General features: G+C 29.0%; 1 protein-coding gene and 1 pseudogene across 1 annotated transcript; both read right to left on the bottom strand.

Annotated features, from left to right (window-relative positions):
- Positions 1-3,741: 3,741 nt before the first annotated feature.
- On the bottom strand, positions 3,742-4,778 carry LOC107937228 (zinc finger protein STOP1 homolog; annotated as a pseudogene).
- An 11,212-nt stretch (positions 4,779-15,990) lies between these two features.
- On the bottom strand, positions 15,991-17,503 carry LOC107937230 (transcription factor MYB93). Its single transcript, XM_016870079.2, has 3 exons — positions 17,156-17,503; positions 16,947-17,076; positions 15,991-16,854 (listed from the first exon to the last, which is right to left on the bottom strand). Exons 1-3 carry the CDS (start codon positions 17,289-17,291, stop codon positions 16,200-16,202), a joined length of 921 nt encoding a protein of 306 aa, XP_016725568.1. The 5' UTR covers positions 17,292-17,503; the 3' UTR covers positions 15,991-16,199.
- Between the last annotated feature and the right edge of the window lie 669 nt (positions 17,504-18,172).

Consider the following 18,172-nt stretch of genomic DNA (forward strand, 5'->3'; position numbering starts at 1 on the left):
AAATCTATGTTCTTTAAGGATAAAGGTGAAGGTTATTTGGTGTTTGGGAGGGTTTGTGTTTGAGGAAGTCTCTACCCATCTTCTCATATTTTATTTATTTATTTAAAGCATGTGTTTTTGCATCCTATCTACTCTTTTTTTTGTTGTTGGAAATCTTGTGTGTTACATGGTTATTAGTTAGAGAGGGTGGTGAATCTTCTAAAGCTAAGGGTAAAGACTAAATGGTAGAGAGGTAGGCAAGAAACTTTGTTGGTGTTCTTCCATCAAGGTGGTACCCTCTAACTCTCCTATGCTTCTTGATAAGTCATAAATACGATGCTTGTATGATAATGCATGCATGTTATATGTCTTTGGATGGAAATCATGTTTGGATGATTTAAGATGAAGCTAAAAACTTAATTGTGAAATCTGTCAGAAACAAATTATTACTTGAATAGTAAGTTTATTAATTTTCCATAAATTTTTTAAAAATAATTAAGAAGTGATCTATACATCGTTGTAACCATGAGTCAGTCTAGTTTCGTTTAGAATAAACGGAGATCGATTTCGATTTGAATTTTAAAAGATATGAATTTTTGAGTGTTGAAAGGTCATAAAAATTTCGCAGCAGAATTCTTATAAACCAGATTTAGTAGTGACTTTCGAAAATCAGAAAAAATTTCACAAGATAAAATAGGAAGTGAGCCTTATATCTCTATAACCGTACATAAGTCTAGTTTCGTTTAAAATAGGAGATGAGCCTTAGAGTTATATATTAAGAGTTATTAATTTTTGAATGAGAAAAGGTTAGAATGTTAAGGTAGCAGACTGTCACATCTCATTAGTTAATATTTTAGCTAGAATGATAAGCAAGTTGAAACGAGTATGAGACTCAAATGTAATGTCATGGTTGTATTTTTGTGATTATATGTTTGATGTTTTGTTTACGCTCAGCCTTCGGGCTCTAACCTAACTAGCGGCCATGAGTGGCGCTCGGGATAACTTTACGAACACCTGGGATTATTTGACTAGTGGCCATGAGTGGCGTGGGACTATCCGGATACCTGATTATTTGAGCAGTATGTGCAATCTAACAAGTTTAACAAGTTTAACAAGTTTGATATGCAAGTGATTTGGTTATGTAGATTTAAAGACTCATGATTTAATTATTCGATACTTATGTCATGTTTCTATGTATACATTTGATTTGCATGCTTATATTTATGAATTGCTTGAAGTATGGTAGATTTTTTGTGTACCACTGAGCTTGTAAAGCTCAACTTTCGAATTTTCTTCATGTTCAGATTTGTAGACTTTTGTTCGTGTCCGATGAACATCATCAATGAGAGACTTTTAGCATCACATATTCAGAGTACAGTTCATTATCTATTAGTGGGCATTGTATTCCTAAGGCCTTACTTGTATGTTTTTTTTTGTAGGTTTGTAACTCATTTATCATTTTTGTTATTTTGACTATTTTGATATACGATAATATTGGAGCTCTACATATTTTGTATAACTACTTTTATTACTATTTTCAGTATAACTATTTATGGTATTTTCTTTTATATAAAATGTATTTCAATGTTTTAAATTATTTAAAAATTTTGTTAGGTTACTCCGGTGACCTAATGTAGTGCCTTAGTATTCGAATAGTCTGTATTCAGAATTAAGGTGTTATAGTCCTGCCTATTAAAAGAAACAATCTGTTTTGCCCATATATATGATGTCTTAACAATCTCACTTATGATTTTTTTCAAATTTTTTTTATTAATAAACTAAATAAACATGAACAATTTACCTAACCGATAATTAATTTAACAGGACTCTCCAAATTAGACTTTAACGTTACGCTGCAAAGGAGCGCCCACTGATGATGCATGAACATACGGCTAATTGGAGATACAATAATTATAACATTAAGATGATGACGTATAATAAATTACTGTTTTAACATGAAAATTCACGTGGTCTTTTTATTTTTATTTTTATTTTTAATGAATGAAAGAAAATTCACGTGTTTGGAGACTGATTAAAGGAAAGGTTTATTCAACATTCAAAATGCCTATTTTGATGTCAACCCCGCACGTGTACTTAGTTTAAGTGTTTACCACTTTTGATTTTATACTTAAATCAATTAAGGAAAATATTTTTTTACATGCTATCTGTATAGATAATATTTGTAATATATTTAAGCATAACATAAAATTATAATATGTAAGAGCTTTTGTAGATTATTGAATTGATTCTCTACAAAAAATTTATTATATCATGAACTTCATTTGATAGTTTAATAGTTACATGTATTCATCACTTTAGGTACGACTTGAATTTAAATTGTGTTGTTTGCATTTATTGTTTAAATTTTATTTTGTTATTGCAATTAAAAAAAATCAATTTATTTTTACATTTTCCTGATTGCCTTAGCCCATCAGTTGTTAACTAAACAATACACTATCCATCATAAATCTAATATATATATAGATATATAACATCGTATATACCTAGATACTCAAAAGGAAAATAAAATAAAAGATTAATTCAATATGTCTTTAGAAATCTCTTCCTCCCAACAATCATCACAATCATTAACAGCATGATCGTGTATTTGATCATCATCTTGATTGACTTGGACGAGTGTCTCGTTTTCTTCGCCAAAGATGACTTCCTTCGGAGCAACCTCCGATCTTCCGAACGACGGGTCGGGGAGCTGGTGCCGATGATTCGGGTGCCTTGTTCCACAACCCTCGCCGGTTCCTCTTCGTTCTCTTCGGCAAGTAAATGCGGAGGAGGGCATTGCGAATCATCATCGTCTTCCCACTTTTCGATATCCAAACCCCATTCATTATAATCAACACCTGCCATTGCTAAAGCGTCAATTGACACCGTCATGATTAATTCATCAACTTCTGCTATGTCTATGAGTTTTTTTCCCTCTAATTTCACAACCGAAACTCCTATTTATATCCCAACAAAATTGAGTTCGACAAATAATTTTCTTGCTTAAATTTGAGTTCACGGATGCAGCATACAAATCAATGGGAGGAAGTTTTCTCTTCTGATGAACTCTGAAGGTTGAAAAATGAATAACTGAGAACATATAAGAAATGACATTACATTCCCGTGAATCATTTGATTGACCAAACTATGTGTTTCAATTTACAACTATCATTGATGACGGATATTGCTTTCATGGTGATGTTGCAGATATGATTTAAGCTATGATGCAACCTTAAATCTTTACTTTCCTGACTTGTATGACCCTGAAATCCAAGTCAAGCAAACCAATTATTTTGGGCTCAACACTTTTTGTCCGGTGTACAGTAGCATCTATTTATTCAAATATTAGAGTCAAACTTTATCTATAATAAATAATAATTTTATTTTCTCTTGAAATTTTAGATATTATGAAGATGTAGTCCATATACATCTATAATAACATCTAAATTACCTATAACAACATTTAATATCTTTAATTTTGAATGCTTAAAAAATTTTAATTAAAAAAACTATAATATATTATTATTAATTAATTAATGAGATTTAAATAGTATGTTGAATAAAATTTACTAATATCTTAATTAAAATTTATTATTTTTATTTGGGATAAGCTTAAAATTATAAATGAATTTTGATTTAATGCGTAATTATATACATAAACAACTCGAACTATGGTTTAAATTTATACTCGAAACTTTAATTTTAATTTAATCATATGCATTTAAAGCAATAAATACATCAATTTATTTTTATAATGAATAAATATATGAACATAAAATAATATTATATCAATAATTATATTAATAATTTATAAAAAAATTAAATAAATGAATACAAAGGATTTTTAAAGTTATGATGGTTCCAACAGATCTTGCATGAAAACCGTCATCTTCTTCCTCCTCCTCTGCCACTGCCGGCATACGCCCTTCGAACAAAGATAGGTGTCTAAAGAGCTTGTCTTTCCTGCAAAAACTATTCCCACAACTACACTTCCATTTCTTACTCTCTTCCCCGCCGCTGCTGCCGGCACAGTGCTTCAAATGGCTCTTCAAATCAGCCAAGACCGAAATTTTCTTCTTATGGCACTTATTGCAGCCGTACCTTTTCGGACAATGGTTTCTCTTCAAATGGTTCCTCACACAAATAACCGATTTCAACGGCCTAAATTTGTCTTATTTCTTGTTCCTACTACAGCCACCGTACGGGCATGAAAACCGGGTTTTTCGACCCGATTTCTTGACTTCCGATCCGTTTTCTGGTTTCTTTGCTAATGCCTCTGGAGTTTTGTATTGATTCCCGTGAGCCTTCATATGCATCCGTAAATTTGCGTCACGTTTGAAACCTTTCCCGCAAATTTCGCAGAAATGTAAATGTTCCGACAGCAACTCCACCGCGTTTAACTCGATTATCTCCGACTATCCTTCATCGTCATCCTCGAGATCGGGTTTCGTTTTTGGAGTCGGGTCCGGTATCGGGTTCGGGTATTGGGATTTTGGGGGCGGAAGAGAGGATGGCGGCGCCGTTGACGATAACTTGATGGACGGCGGAGCCGAGTTCGGAGGACACAAGATCCATATGATCTTTGGAGATCAAAGTGTTGGCGTCAAGCGATTGAGATAAGAACTGATGCAAGGTATCCATTCTTTATTTCACCGTTGAGAGGTTTGAAAGTGGAAAACTTGGACCGGTATAACCAATCAGATATTGTCGCCGATTGCATATTTCAGCGGTATACGAAACGGTTCTCCGAAACTCGACATTTCTTTTACGGAAAATTGAAGCTTGAAAATATATTTTAAGAAAAGGATTAAAGAGAAATTAATTGAATTGCTTTTGTCCTTTTTCAAATATATCTGACTCTCAAAAAAGATAAAAAGAAGTGCAAATTGAAAACACTTTAATACGTGTGCTATGTTGACACGTGCGGACTTCATATTAATCTTGACCGTGGCTATAGGCTGACACTAAAGGTGAGTTTGGGGCGGCAGTACAATACGTTTAGTTTACTTTTTGTCTCACGCTACAATATCGTTACAGTATTTAATTTTATTTACCGCTATTTTTATACTAACTGCAGGTAAACGTACCGCCCATCCAAACTCACCCTAAGTGACATCAGGATAGCTAGGTGACATACTATTTTAGTGACATTATAATATGAAAGAGATGATGTCATGATGTCAATCTTAAATTTTTAAAATTTTAAAATTTGATCTTATTTGTGTTCGAGATGATAAAGGGAATTTTATAAATTTAAATAAAACTCAAAAATGATATATTAATGTAATTTAATTATGATTAATTTTAAATATGAGAAAATGGTTATTTTATTATGAATATGATTATAATTATTTCGAAAATAAATATAATAACCTATATCTTGAACTCAACGGTTGAGTTGGGCAAAAAAATGTTACATACATCAACAACCCAAAACCTGATGAACAGCCATGCATTTGAATATCTTCTTTCTCCCCTTTTTGTCAAAAAGTCAAATTTTCTCCCCCTACCACCAAGACGAGTCTAACACTTATGGCACGTTTGGTTAACTGGAATAGAATAGGACTGTAATGAAATAGAATTGTAATGGAATAGATTTCAATTGTTTATTTGAATGTAATGAAATAGAATTGTAATAGTATTATTGTGTTTGGTTGAATGGAATAGATATGTGATAGCATAAAGAAAAAAACTAAAATGACCATAATACCCTTAGTAAATTTTTTTTATATATGGGTATTAAATTTTAATAGGATTATTATTAAATATAATTTAATAAAAATAAAAATAAATAATTTAATCATATTTTAATATAATAATTATTAAATATAATTTAATAACATTCTTAATATAATTATTTTTATATTAAATTATACTAAAATGTTTTTTATTTTTATATTTAATTATATTAAAACATTTAAAAATTTTATTTACTATATTTTAAAATAGTACACTATTATTTGAATGCATTGCTTCTCAATTTATCTCAATTTTATGATTTCAACTAAAGTTTCATTTGTTATTTACCTAATATTTATATAAAACTTTTTACCTGTGTTATAATCTAAAATTAATTAATTGTATTAAACACAAAATTTTTATTACAAATAAAAGAAAAAGTCACAAAGTATCCAAAAGAAAAATAGCATCTTTTTTTTTTCTTTTTTCAACTAAAAGAAACAAAAAAATATTTATTTTTCTAAATTATAAAATTGGAAAAGGCGATGTTAATGAAAAAGTTTTGCATTAATGATTGCTTTAAAGGAAATGATTAAACAAATTATACCAAATGATATAATCTCAAAAGGCGCAAGATTTGGCAATTTAAGCTTCCCTGGAATTGTCAATTTATATGTTTAGTTACTTTGTCCACCAAATCCCAATACTCCATAATAATACTTTCTCAACAGTTTTGCCAACCGATTCGATATCAGAGAGATAAATATAATTTATTCTAATTGTTAAAAATAATACAAAAGTCATTCAACTCTACGCATCATCAATAATGGGAAGATTATTATACCATAACAGTACCTTTAAAAAACTCAGCACCAAGGTTTTGCACAGCAACACTTTGCGAAACACCTGATCCTTCACATGTTGGGACAACAGGTGGAACAAGAAAGCAACAAGAATAAGGTCGTTGACCCGACTAGCCTTAAAGGGCCTGCTTGAAATCTTGAATGTTTTAGAATCCTCCATCAACACATCACTCTTCAATTTATATGTGATCTTAATCTCATCATATCTATATATTATATGTGTATTTCTTCCGATTCTTTTTAACATATTGTGCTTTGTTTTAATTTAATTTTACATTATAATTGTCCTAACATATATTTTTACTTATAATTATATTGTATTTGTACTAATAAACTTAAAAAAAATTAAAAATTATATTCACATGTAAAAAAAATATTATAAGATGTCACGAATCACTCTAAACATCATTAAAAATAACCTTTTATAATTATAATGGTTACTTTTTACAATAAAGTGTGCGCTTTTGAAAAAATTCACGACTACGCCCATAATAATTTCTGTCATACCCATAATTGCTATAAATTAATACAATGTGACCGAAAACGTTATCCAATAGAAGGGTGCTGGAACTAGAGGAAGGACTAACTCCTTGTAATAATTTACCTAGAAAGCTTGCTCAGAGAATGAATATGGAAGAAGCCAAGAAGGGATGTGACAGCTAGATGATATAGAAGGAGAGATTACAGATGAAGATGATGAGGCAATAAAATCGAGTCAATGCTTAAATATTTTCTAATTTAAGTTCAAACATTTCTCATAAATGTCATAACTTCTAGTGCTCAAAATAAATTCGACATTAACTGTCTTTCGTGACTGCTTTATGTTCCAAACTTCATGAAACGTACTTAACCTTTGTCATAAAAATATTTACACAGTTTCTTTCCTTAAACCCTATAAAAGGGACAGAAATTAGACTCTTGATAAAACTCAACTCAAATTACAATGAAGTCCATGGCAGTAATTTTGATAATCCTCTCCATTGTTCTCGTCTCTTTCCATGGAGGTTTTCTTTTTATTTCTCAAACATCATCATTGTTTTATTATATCTCAAAACATTTGGTTGAATTAACCCTAACTGTTTTTATAGGTGAAAGTTTAACAAAGGTATGCCGGGAAGACAATCCTTCACCACCATTGTCACGTTCTCTTTGCAATCAACCAGAATGTGAGCATCATTGTGCCTTAAGACATCCAAAAACAAAGGCTTGGGGCAAGTGCAAATTCAACGATGATCGCTTTGTTTGCGAATGTTGTTATCTTTGTGATCATCACAGTCTTGAGGCTCCATCTTATAATGCTCGCAAACTCTCCTATGCTCCTTCATATTAGGTTCTTTTGGATTTCTATTATCTCATGCTTTCTGGGTTTTGGGGTTAATTTTATCAGATGTCTTCAAATTATTTCCCAGTATTAATATTCTATAAATAAAGTTTATTTGTAAATTTAAACATTAAATACCAGTTCGAATATAACACTAAAAATCACTTGAATCATATTATTAACACGTGCACTAATTAGATTATATATAAACTGTTAACAAAATATGTAAAACGTAAATTAAAGATTTACAAAGCCAAATATTATACCATAATAAGCTAACTTCAGGTACTTCAAAAAGAAAAAGGGAAATAAAACCTCACTGATGATATTGGGCCCAGTATATAACCCACTTTTCTTTTAACAACAAGATCCATTGGATAGTTAAAGAATATTATATTGAAAAATATTTTTTTAATAAATTATAAAAAAAAGGAAAAAGTCTTAATAATAATCTGATTAAACTCAAATCATATTTGAAATGATTAATTGTTGAACAATAAGAGATTATGACAACATATGTATCCATTCATAAACGTAGCTAACCATGCAGATGGCAAGCACTAGTTGTTATATTTTTAAAGTGCTCAATAGCGATTATTAAATTATTCCTATTCGCCTCTTCATCCAAATATATTAAATTATGCGACGTTACGGTGGGAACAAAAATAATTATATAGAAAACATATCAAATCGTAAATGGAATTGTAAAAATTGTGTATCAATTTTTTATCAATTTTGAGTTCGGTTTTTAAATATTTCGTAATTTTAAATAATGGTTTCTCTTTGTTTTATTTATATAAAAATATGAAAAAAAAAACTAAAAATATTATTATAATAATATTGATTGTTTTTCTAAAAGTGGTTTTTATATAATTTCTTAATTAAATTGGTTTTATGTTAACTTGTGACACTAACTTTAGCATATATGTATATGTAAGAAGAGATTCACTTATACTATGTAAAATTTAAATCGTTTTAAGCACTTCTATATTTTTTCTATGATAAAGATATTGGATAAATTTAAAAATTTATATTTATGGCAAATACAACTATGTCAATAAATTCAATACTTAAATTATTAAAATATTAATCATGAAAGCTTAACTTTTAACCAATTGAACGTGTCGTTATAACCATACAATCTTAAATTGATTTTGAAAATGTAATGCCGAAATTGATTGAAAATTATTTAATCAATGAAAATGATATCAACACGAGTGGAATGAAGTTCACCTAGCTGAAAATGTTGGTTGAGGAGCTGCCTGCCACCAAATAATGTGACCATGCATACTTTATATCATTGAAAAGATATTAATGTCAAATAAATCTAGCAATTTTTGCTCTGCGTATATTTGCTTTGCTCAAAGACCTTAGTCTTGTCCCCACATACAACTAGTGACTTGTGTTATTGGCATTCATGTACTGCGGATTTAGTATGGCAACTGATCGAGATGTCCTCAAGTTAAACTATTGTTGTAATTAAAGGTGGTTATAGGTTGGATAATTCGTCCAGCCTAATCATTGTTGTAAATGAGTCTTAGATTATTCTTAGTGTTTTGAAGTTATTTTTAGTACTTTTATATGTTTTTTAATTTATTTAATAAGCCTTTTCAAGGTGTTTTATACGCTATTGGACCGAGTTTGAGGGGAGAAAAGCAAAGCCGAAAGATGTGGAGCGGAGAAAAGAGTAGAAAAATGGAGAGAAGCAAACTGCTTGTAAAGGTCGCGGCTTGGCCAATCTGTGCTGTGGCCTTGGCCTGAGGTTTGCACTTCAAATTTTGACTTATATGTCAACTTATGATAAGTTTCATAATACTAATACATTATTTATGAAAAAAAAAAGACATTTACATGATAAAATTACTAGTAATAAATTTCGAAAGTAATTAGAATGGTTCAAGGTTTGTAGATGTTTGAGAGAATTTTGAAAAATTTTAATTTTTAATTTTGTAAAATATATATATAATGAAGAGGAAGGGGATCGTGTATCTTAAAATAGCATGACCTCAATAATGTATAATAATAAAAAAGTCCAATCTTGATATCTATGGGAATCTTAAATAATATTCACATGAACCTTAATATCTATGGGTGAACAATAAATGATTGAACAAATTTTGCAACAACTATTCTAAACTAGGTGTGTCCATTGGATTAATTTTAATAGTCCTAATCTTACTTTCCATTCCAATTTTTTTATAAAAAAAAAAAAGTTAAATCTGAAAGTAGAGATTATTTTTTTTCACACAAAAACCTCGACTATACGGCGAAAAAAAAAAGAAAAAAAAAGTTCGGATGTTGCTTATTTTATTTTAATAGCTATAGTTGACAAAATTCAAGTATATAAATAACAACATATTACTTAAAATTACTGCAACGCAATTGGTTAATTATAATCTTACTTAATTTTACATGAAACGCATGAATTTAAGTGATATTAAAATTCTTAATTTGAACCTGGTGAGTTGACCTGTTAGTCAAAGTATTTACCACTCTAAGTGTGACCTAAGTTTGAATCGTACTAATCGCGTTGTTGTTAGAGGTTTTATTTTCATATTGTAATTTACCAAAAATAACATTACCTAATTTTGTATTGTAGTTGAATAGTTGTAAAATTATAATAAAAAGAATTACAGCTGTAATGCTCTAGGGTATATATATTCTAAATGTAAGAACAGAAAAAACATTAATTAGTAGAATTGGACTAGGGTTAAAAGCAAGCAATTATTGAACATCCCTTTCTGATTAATTTATTGATCTACAACCATCAATTTTCAGTATCAGGTAATAAGAAGAGGTGTTGATGGTTGTATTACAAACTTAAAAATAAGTCAGCTAAAGCTTTGAATTTTATATCTCAGCTTTATTCATATTTTAATTAAGTTCAATTTTTTGTTTAATCCTATATTTTTAGTCTAATATTTTTGTTTAAACATTTTTAAATTTAAATTAAATTTTCGGTTTTAAGCAAGTAATCCAATCATGCACGAAGTCTATTTACAAATAAAATTCTACATATACAATGTACATTGCAAACACGATCGAATTAATAATCAAAACATATTCAAATCTAATTTACATAAAATAAAACCCCAACCTAATATATAATTTTATTATATATGTGTTTCTTGAAATTTAGTTAGAAAAAGCTTAGAACAAAAATAAGACTTGTTTATAAGCAAGTTGCATTAAATATTTGATTCAATGGATCCATTAGTCTTAAAGTAGAGCTTGCCATGCATCTTCTTAGAAGAAAAATATAGCTTATCTTGTTGTCAAAATCATGAAATCTGTGTTGGATTTTGGTCAAATCTCACACATCAATTTCCTAGTCAAGGGGTAGTTGCTGTCGATTAATCAAGTCTACTGTCTCCTTAATTACAATCTTTAATTCGAGTATTTGAGGGCGAGAGTGAAGAATAGAAGTGTTCATAGGTCGGGTTTAATAAAAATTTTAGGCTTGTTTGTTTAGTTTTGGGCTCATTTAAAATTTTATTTAATCCTAGTCTAAATAAAAATGTTAAAATTCAGGTTTGATTGGGCCCAGCCGTATCAATTCTTTTTATATTGTTTTTAAAAAAATATATAATACATTAAAAATATTAAAAATATTAAAATAAATATTTTTAAACAAATTAAAAATATATGTATACTTAAATAATACTAAAATAGGTACAATTTAACAAGTAAATGCATCTAAAATAGTAACAAAATTAACAATAAAACAAGAGTTATATAATAACAACATAATAGTGAAATAGTAGTAAAATAGTAAAAAAACAACAACAATTTTTCTTTTTGCATATTCAAGTCAAGCCAGGTCAAACTTGGGGCAAAAAAAGCCTTACCCAAAGCCCAATTTATTTTTTAAATAGATCTTATTTTTTGTTCAAATCCATTTTTCAGACCTATATTTTTACCTAAACTCTCCTATAAAATTAAGAAAATATATATATATATATATATATATAGTGACACACATGTGTGTTATATTTCTCCAAAATGAACGTCACGTTTTCTGACCTTCCATTTCTAGTATTAATATTAAAGAAATCAAGATTAAGATATAATGATAGGTGGAAGTTTGGATGAAGTAAATACACTTGTCAAGTGACAAAAAATCAAAAAAGTAAGATGAGAAAATATGAAAATTGAATTGAATTATTAACAACATTCTTCAATTAGATGAAATATTATATTTGTTAAATGTTTAGGGAGGACGGCTATGGAAAATTAAGAACTATATTCCTAGCTATATCACCTAATTTTGAATGTAATTTTACCTAACCTCTATATTTTTAATTATAAAACTTAGCAGGTATTTTTGTTTGGGTATTTTATGATTTTATTTGACTATTCTCTAGTTTATGTATTGTTTTTACTGAACTATCTTGTGACAATAATGAATGACAAACAAAGCTTCTCCTTATCATGTCATTTGGAATTTTTATTATTATTTGGATCAATCTAATTAAGCAACGAACAATTAAAAATAGTGGAAGAAATTAAAAAAATTAAACACACAAATTTAACGTAGAAAAACCTTTCAAAGAAGATAAAAAATCATGGGTAAAAATAATTATACTATAATAGCAAAAGAACGAAAAGTACAAGATGAAGATAAAAACTAAACCTTAAAACCCGAAAACAAAAAACAAGTGTTTTGAGTTCTAATTTTTTAATGGATGTATTTCTTAATGTTGTAAAAGAGCCTATTTATAGGCTAAATAGATTAAATAATAATAAAATAATCTAAACAAATCAAAGTTCAACTGAAATAAATAAATAGAGTTTAACTAAGAGATTATCTCTCAAATTTGATTGAGATATGAGTCATACTCAACACTTGTCATACTCATATCTCAAATCATCCTACACGTAAATGTTGAAATTTTGAATTTCCAAATATTTAGTAAATAAACATATATTTTTTATTTAAATTTTTTTATATGTGATGTCTTTCTGAATATATTTTAATTATTAGTTTAATTTTTTTTTGTAATGATTGATTCTGATTATAATTATTTAGATGTATTATTTATAATTAAAATTGTAGTTGTAAATTTCCAAAAAAAAATATAAATTTTAATTTGATCATATATTTTTTTATTTTTTATTGAAATTAGAGGTACTTGTGGGTCAGACCGAATCAAGTTTGAGCCAAGCCTCTGTATTGTATTATTGTAGTAGTACACTTCTTACTATGCATAAAGTCGTAGATTTAGTTCATGTTCTTTAATTTTTCACCTCTTTTAGTTTTTAAACTTGTGTTGTTTGTCAAATCAATCTCAAAATGGATGAAAAAATTGTTGACATGACATACACATAGATTGCCATATGGATACCACATCAGCAATTAAGAATTTTTTTGAAATCTTAAAATTCAAAAAATTTATAAATATATATTTTTAATATTTTTAATTTTAAAAAATCAATTAATTGCTAACGAGCATATACATGGACTACCACGTGGATGCCACGTTAGCAAAGCTAACAAACATTAACTTTTCCATTCATTTTAGGGTAATTTTACAAAAGTTCAAATACTAAGAGAGGCCAAAAAAATTAATGCTAAATGCTCAAATTAGAGCTCAACCTTTTAGGGGTTGCTCACATAAAATGACCTTTCAAAATACTCATATAAATGCCCAATCTTTATAAAAATATTAAAATAAGGACTTTTCACGCACTTCAACCTAATTTGAATAAAATCTAGATGAATTCTAACGTATTTAGAATGAAATAAATGACAGTTGAATTAGATATTACTTGAAACTAAAAGGAAATAATAAAACATAATTTGAGACCTGATATACAACATTTGAGAAGCCCTTATTTGAACACTTTTAAAAAAGGTTTGACTCTTATTTGAGCACTTTAAAAAAAGTTTAGGTCCTTATTTGAGCACTTCAAAATATTTGGATTTCATTTGAGCATTTTTGTAAATCTTAAGTCCTTATATGAGCATTTCGAAAGATTTAACCTTTGTGTGAGTAACTCCTAAAAAGTTAGACCAAATAGAGAGCTAAAATATTTTTTTTTATAAAATTAGAGGACCGAATAAATTTTTATACCCATTTTAAATGGGTATAATTTCTTCTATCTAAACCCATTTTTCAACTCTACCATTTCAATCAAATTCTTCTAAATTTCAAAACACTTTTACACTTGAAACACAAAATTAGAAGAGAGAACCTTGTTTCCAAGCATCCTCCGTTTTTTTTTTAAATATATACATTCCTACAGTTTCATAATTAAATGGCCAAATTTAAGAATAGATTTGGTTATGTGGTGAGGTGCGTTTAGCTTATTTTTTATTTCACGGTATAGTATTATTATAGTATTTAATCTTATCATCATTGTTGTTTTTACACTAACCACAAATAAATATACCACTCACCCGAACCCACCCTAAATAACTAATTATATCATTTACAGTTTTTTCCTTTTTCTTGAGAGAGATATTCTTTCTGAACAAATTAGCCTACTCTTAAATCTGAATTACCCTTTTCGTCTTCAAAATTCAAAGTATTGGTCTTCACTTGCACAATTTTTTCTAGCCTACTCATCATCTTTCTACATATTGATATATTAAACAATTAATTAAATATTTAAAAATGGCATAAATTATCGATCTCAATTTTCGCTTTTTTTAGTTTTACCATCCAAGTTTTTCAAATTCAAAAAAGAGAAGAAAACTAAGAGAGTATATATCATGATTTCTTTGGTTCTACTGCGTAAAAATATAAAATTATCGATCCGAATGGTACTAGTTAAATCTGTTTGGTTCAGTTCTACTATTAGTCTTATACTATGCATAAACTCGTAGGTTTAGTTCACGTCCTTTAATTAAATTATTCTTAGTTCTTATGCTTTTCAAAATTTGAAATTTTAGTTTTGACACAAACAACAACGGCTAAATCAAGGGGCGAAGCAAAAAAAGAAAAACTACAATGGGAGCTGAAATTGAATTGTAAAATTTTGGGGTCAAAACAAAAAATCACCATTTTATTATAAAATTACAAATATTTCAAGCCTAAAAAGCAAATCACCAAATCAAGGGGGCCAAAACAAAAATTTTACCATTTATTACCATAAAATTACAAAAATTAAGGACTTAAAAGGCAATTACACCAAATAAATTCTAACTTCATCGGGGTTTGTTAAGTGTTAACTACTTGTGACCCTTTATCATTGAGTTGAGAATCCTTTTACGTCACTTTATATATTTCTTTTGACATTCATGTCTTAGTCAACCCTTCCTCCATCTCTAAACTTAACTAAGCTATTATTAACCCAAAGGGTCAAATCATCTCATTAAATCAAATTTTATTTGATTTTGGTATTTTCTCTGTACTTACTTCAATTATATTTAAATAACTATAATTAATATTAATATAATGTAAAATAAAAATAAACTAATAATATGCATATATTCGAATAATATTTTTTGATTTCTCAAGATATCTAATGGATTTAGTCTAGAAACTAATTTTTCACATTCTGTATGCCTATTAAGAAGTAGATATTGACCACAAATTTTAAAACTACTCTAGACTCAAGGCAATGATTGAACCTTCGACCACTGACATTAAGATAAGAGAGACTTAAATATTTATATATAATGGGACTTAAAGAAATGATATACACATAATAAAATTAAATATAAAATCTCAAATATTCAATTACAATTACTTTGAAAATTGAAATATTTTCTTATTTCATACGGCAACTTTCTTCGGACCGAGAAATAAAAAATGGAAGGAATATGTTCATATCAGTAATTCTTCTAGAGTGGTTAGATCATAACGTTTGGTCAATGTCTTGGTTCTAACTTATGAATGAAAATGATACGTAAATGTCAATAAGTTTCTAAATTCTAAGAAAAAGAACTTACCAAAACATTAAAAAAATTGTAATAAAAAATTAGTGTGAATTTGAAGCCAATATGAACATAAAACTAGCTATTATTGTCCTTTTGGTGGTTGAACTAAGTAAACTCCAAGCTCGTTCGAAGGAAAGTCGGTAATGCTAACCGGAGGGTATCGGAATTACTTCTCCGGAACGTGGTATTATGCCGAGTCGACTCGGGCAGTGTTACTGCAGCTTCAAACATGCATATCTATAGGGATGTGTGTATATATGTAAAAAAAACATGCAAGGCGAACGTATTCTATATATGTAAAACAATGAAGGGTTTGATGTTTTAGAAAATGGATTATACATAGAACCAACTTACATAATAAACAGTGTATGTGCAGAAACAGATGCACTGAAAAAGATGAGAAACTGCAAACCTTTTTTCTCAAGATTTTCCGTATCAACTTATTTTAATAATAATAAAAAAAGGTCTAAAGCTAGGAAAGTTCATGAAACAAAGGGTCTTCAAAGATAAGGTGATGATCATCATGATGAGGCCAAACTGAAAGATGATCAGCTTCTTTATAGCTGCAAGCAATATCCCCTAAATTATGGGTCAACGTCTCTGCAACATTGGGAACCATAGATGAATTATCGAGCTTTTCGACATCGGTTTTTGTCGATGGGACTTGATGTAGGTCTGGTAAACGAGGGAAAGGGATTGAATCATTGAAACCTTGAAGAGAAGCTGCGGCGGCTGTTGCTATGTTGGTCGATGAATCCTTGTTGATAGAAACCGGGTTTAGGAGAGTATTAATGGCGTCCATATCAGTGAAAGTGTTGATGATGGTAGAGGTGGATGAAGTGGGAACCGAGGTTAATTGAAGAAGATACTGTAAGCTTTGAAGATTAGCCATTTGAACAGCCTCTGCTTTAAGTCTTAAAGCTTGTTCCTCCCATGGTTGATCCATAAGCTCTTTTAAGTTAGCCAAAGCTATTAAATAAGGCAAGCTCGAAAACATATCAGTTCGAGGCCTATGAGTCATGGGATCAATCCCCATTTGAATGAGTTTTTTCTTCAAATGAGTGTTCCAAAAGTTCTTTATCTCATTATCTGTTCGCCCAGGTAAGTGGCTTGCAATCGCTGACCATCTTTATGAACAAGAACCAAAAAACCCATCATTCACAACACAAAATCTTAATCCCAAATGAAATTAAAAGAAAAGGGTAATGAAAATCATTACTTGTTCCCAAGGATGGAATGGAGATTGAGAATGGTTTGTTCTTCTTCATGAGAAAACTTGCCTCTTTTAATATCAGGCCTTAAGTAATTAGTCCATCTTAGCCTGCAACTTTTCCCGCATCGATTAAGACCTGGAAAAAAAATCAATGATTTTAGATAGAGAAAGAAAAAAAAAGAAGACGGTAATAGATTCATGATCATTAGATATACCAGCAAGCTTGGGGAGGGCTCTCCAGCTACCATGGCCGTTTTCATGGATGAATTTGACAAGCTTTTGATCTTCTTCAGGGGTCCAAGGACCTTTCTTAAGACCAGTATTTTCATCACAACAAGGAGACCTTCCCATTTTCAATAATCTTTTGGCTTGGCTCCCTCCAATCCAACAAGGAAATGAAGTTTACTCGTATTTATAGAGTTTTAATTGTGCTGGTTTCCTATTTGCTTGGGGGAAAATAACACTGCCCTTTGTTGTCATTTGTAAATGAGGCATCACTTTCCCTTGCATTTCCAAATAAAATGGGTTTTATTTCAATTTAACCCCTGCATATTCCTTAAATTGGCATCTAATAGCTGAACTTGATAATTTTTTTAAAATTTAATCTCTAGACTTAACTGCTATATGATACCTTGTTAATGAGGCAAATTAGATAAATAAAACTTATAAAAATCTTAAAAATAAATATGAATCATTTTATTAATAAAAAATAAAATTATTAACCACTTGTTAATGAACTGTCAAAAAAATTTATTTAAATCTTGATTGAGTTAGTGTCACGAGTTAACTAGATACTAACTTGGTTAGGAAATTACTAGACTTCCTTTACATTTTTGAAATAAATTATATTTTTACAAAGGTACTTTTATCTTTTTTATATTTTAATAAAACCAGTATAAAATTTACATATATTGAGATTTGAACCCAAGCCACTAGCATATATAAAATATGAGAAATTTTTTATGAAACTATGATTCTACGTCATCCTTATCCCTTTTTAATGGGAGAATGACAAATCAGATTTTTTCTCCTAATTTTTAGTTTTTTCCTCCTGAAAAAAATTTAAATCCAACTAAAAACACTAAAAATTAGAAGGAAAAATATGATTTGTCATTCTCCCATTAGAAATGGATAAAGATGACGTGGAATTACAGTTTCTTACAATCCTTTCTCTATAAAATATTATTATGATAATACTTTTGTCTTATAATATGGTCAATAAAACAAATAAA

The sequence above is a fragment of the Gossypium hirsutum genome, chromosome A02 (assembly GCF_007990345.1).
Source record: "Gossypium hirsutum isolate 1008001.06 chromosome A02, Gossypium_hirsutum_v2.1, whole genome shotgun sequence".
In the NCBI taxonomy this organism is placed as follows: Eukaryota; Viridiplantae; Streptophyta; class Magnoliopsida; order Malvales; family Malvaceae; genus Gossypium; species Gossypium hirsutum.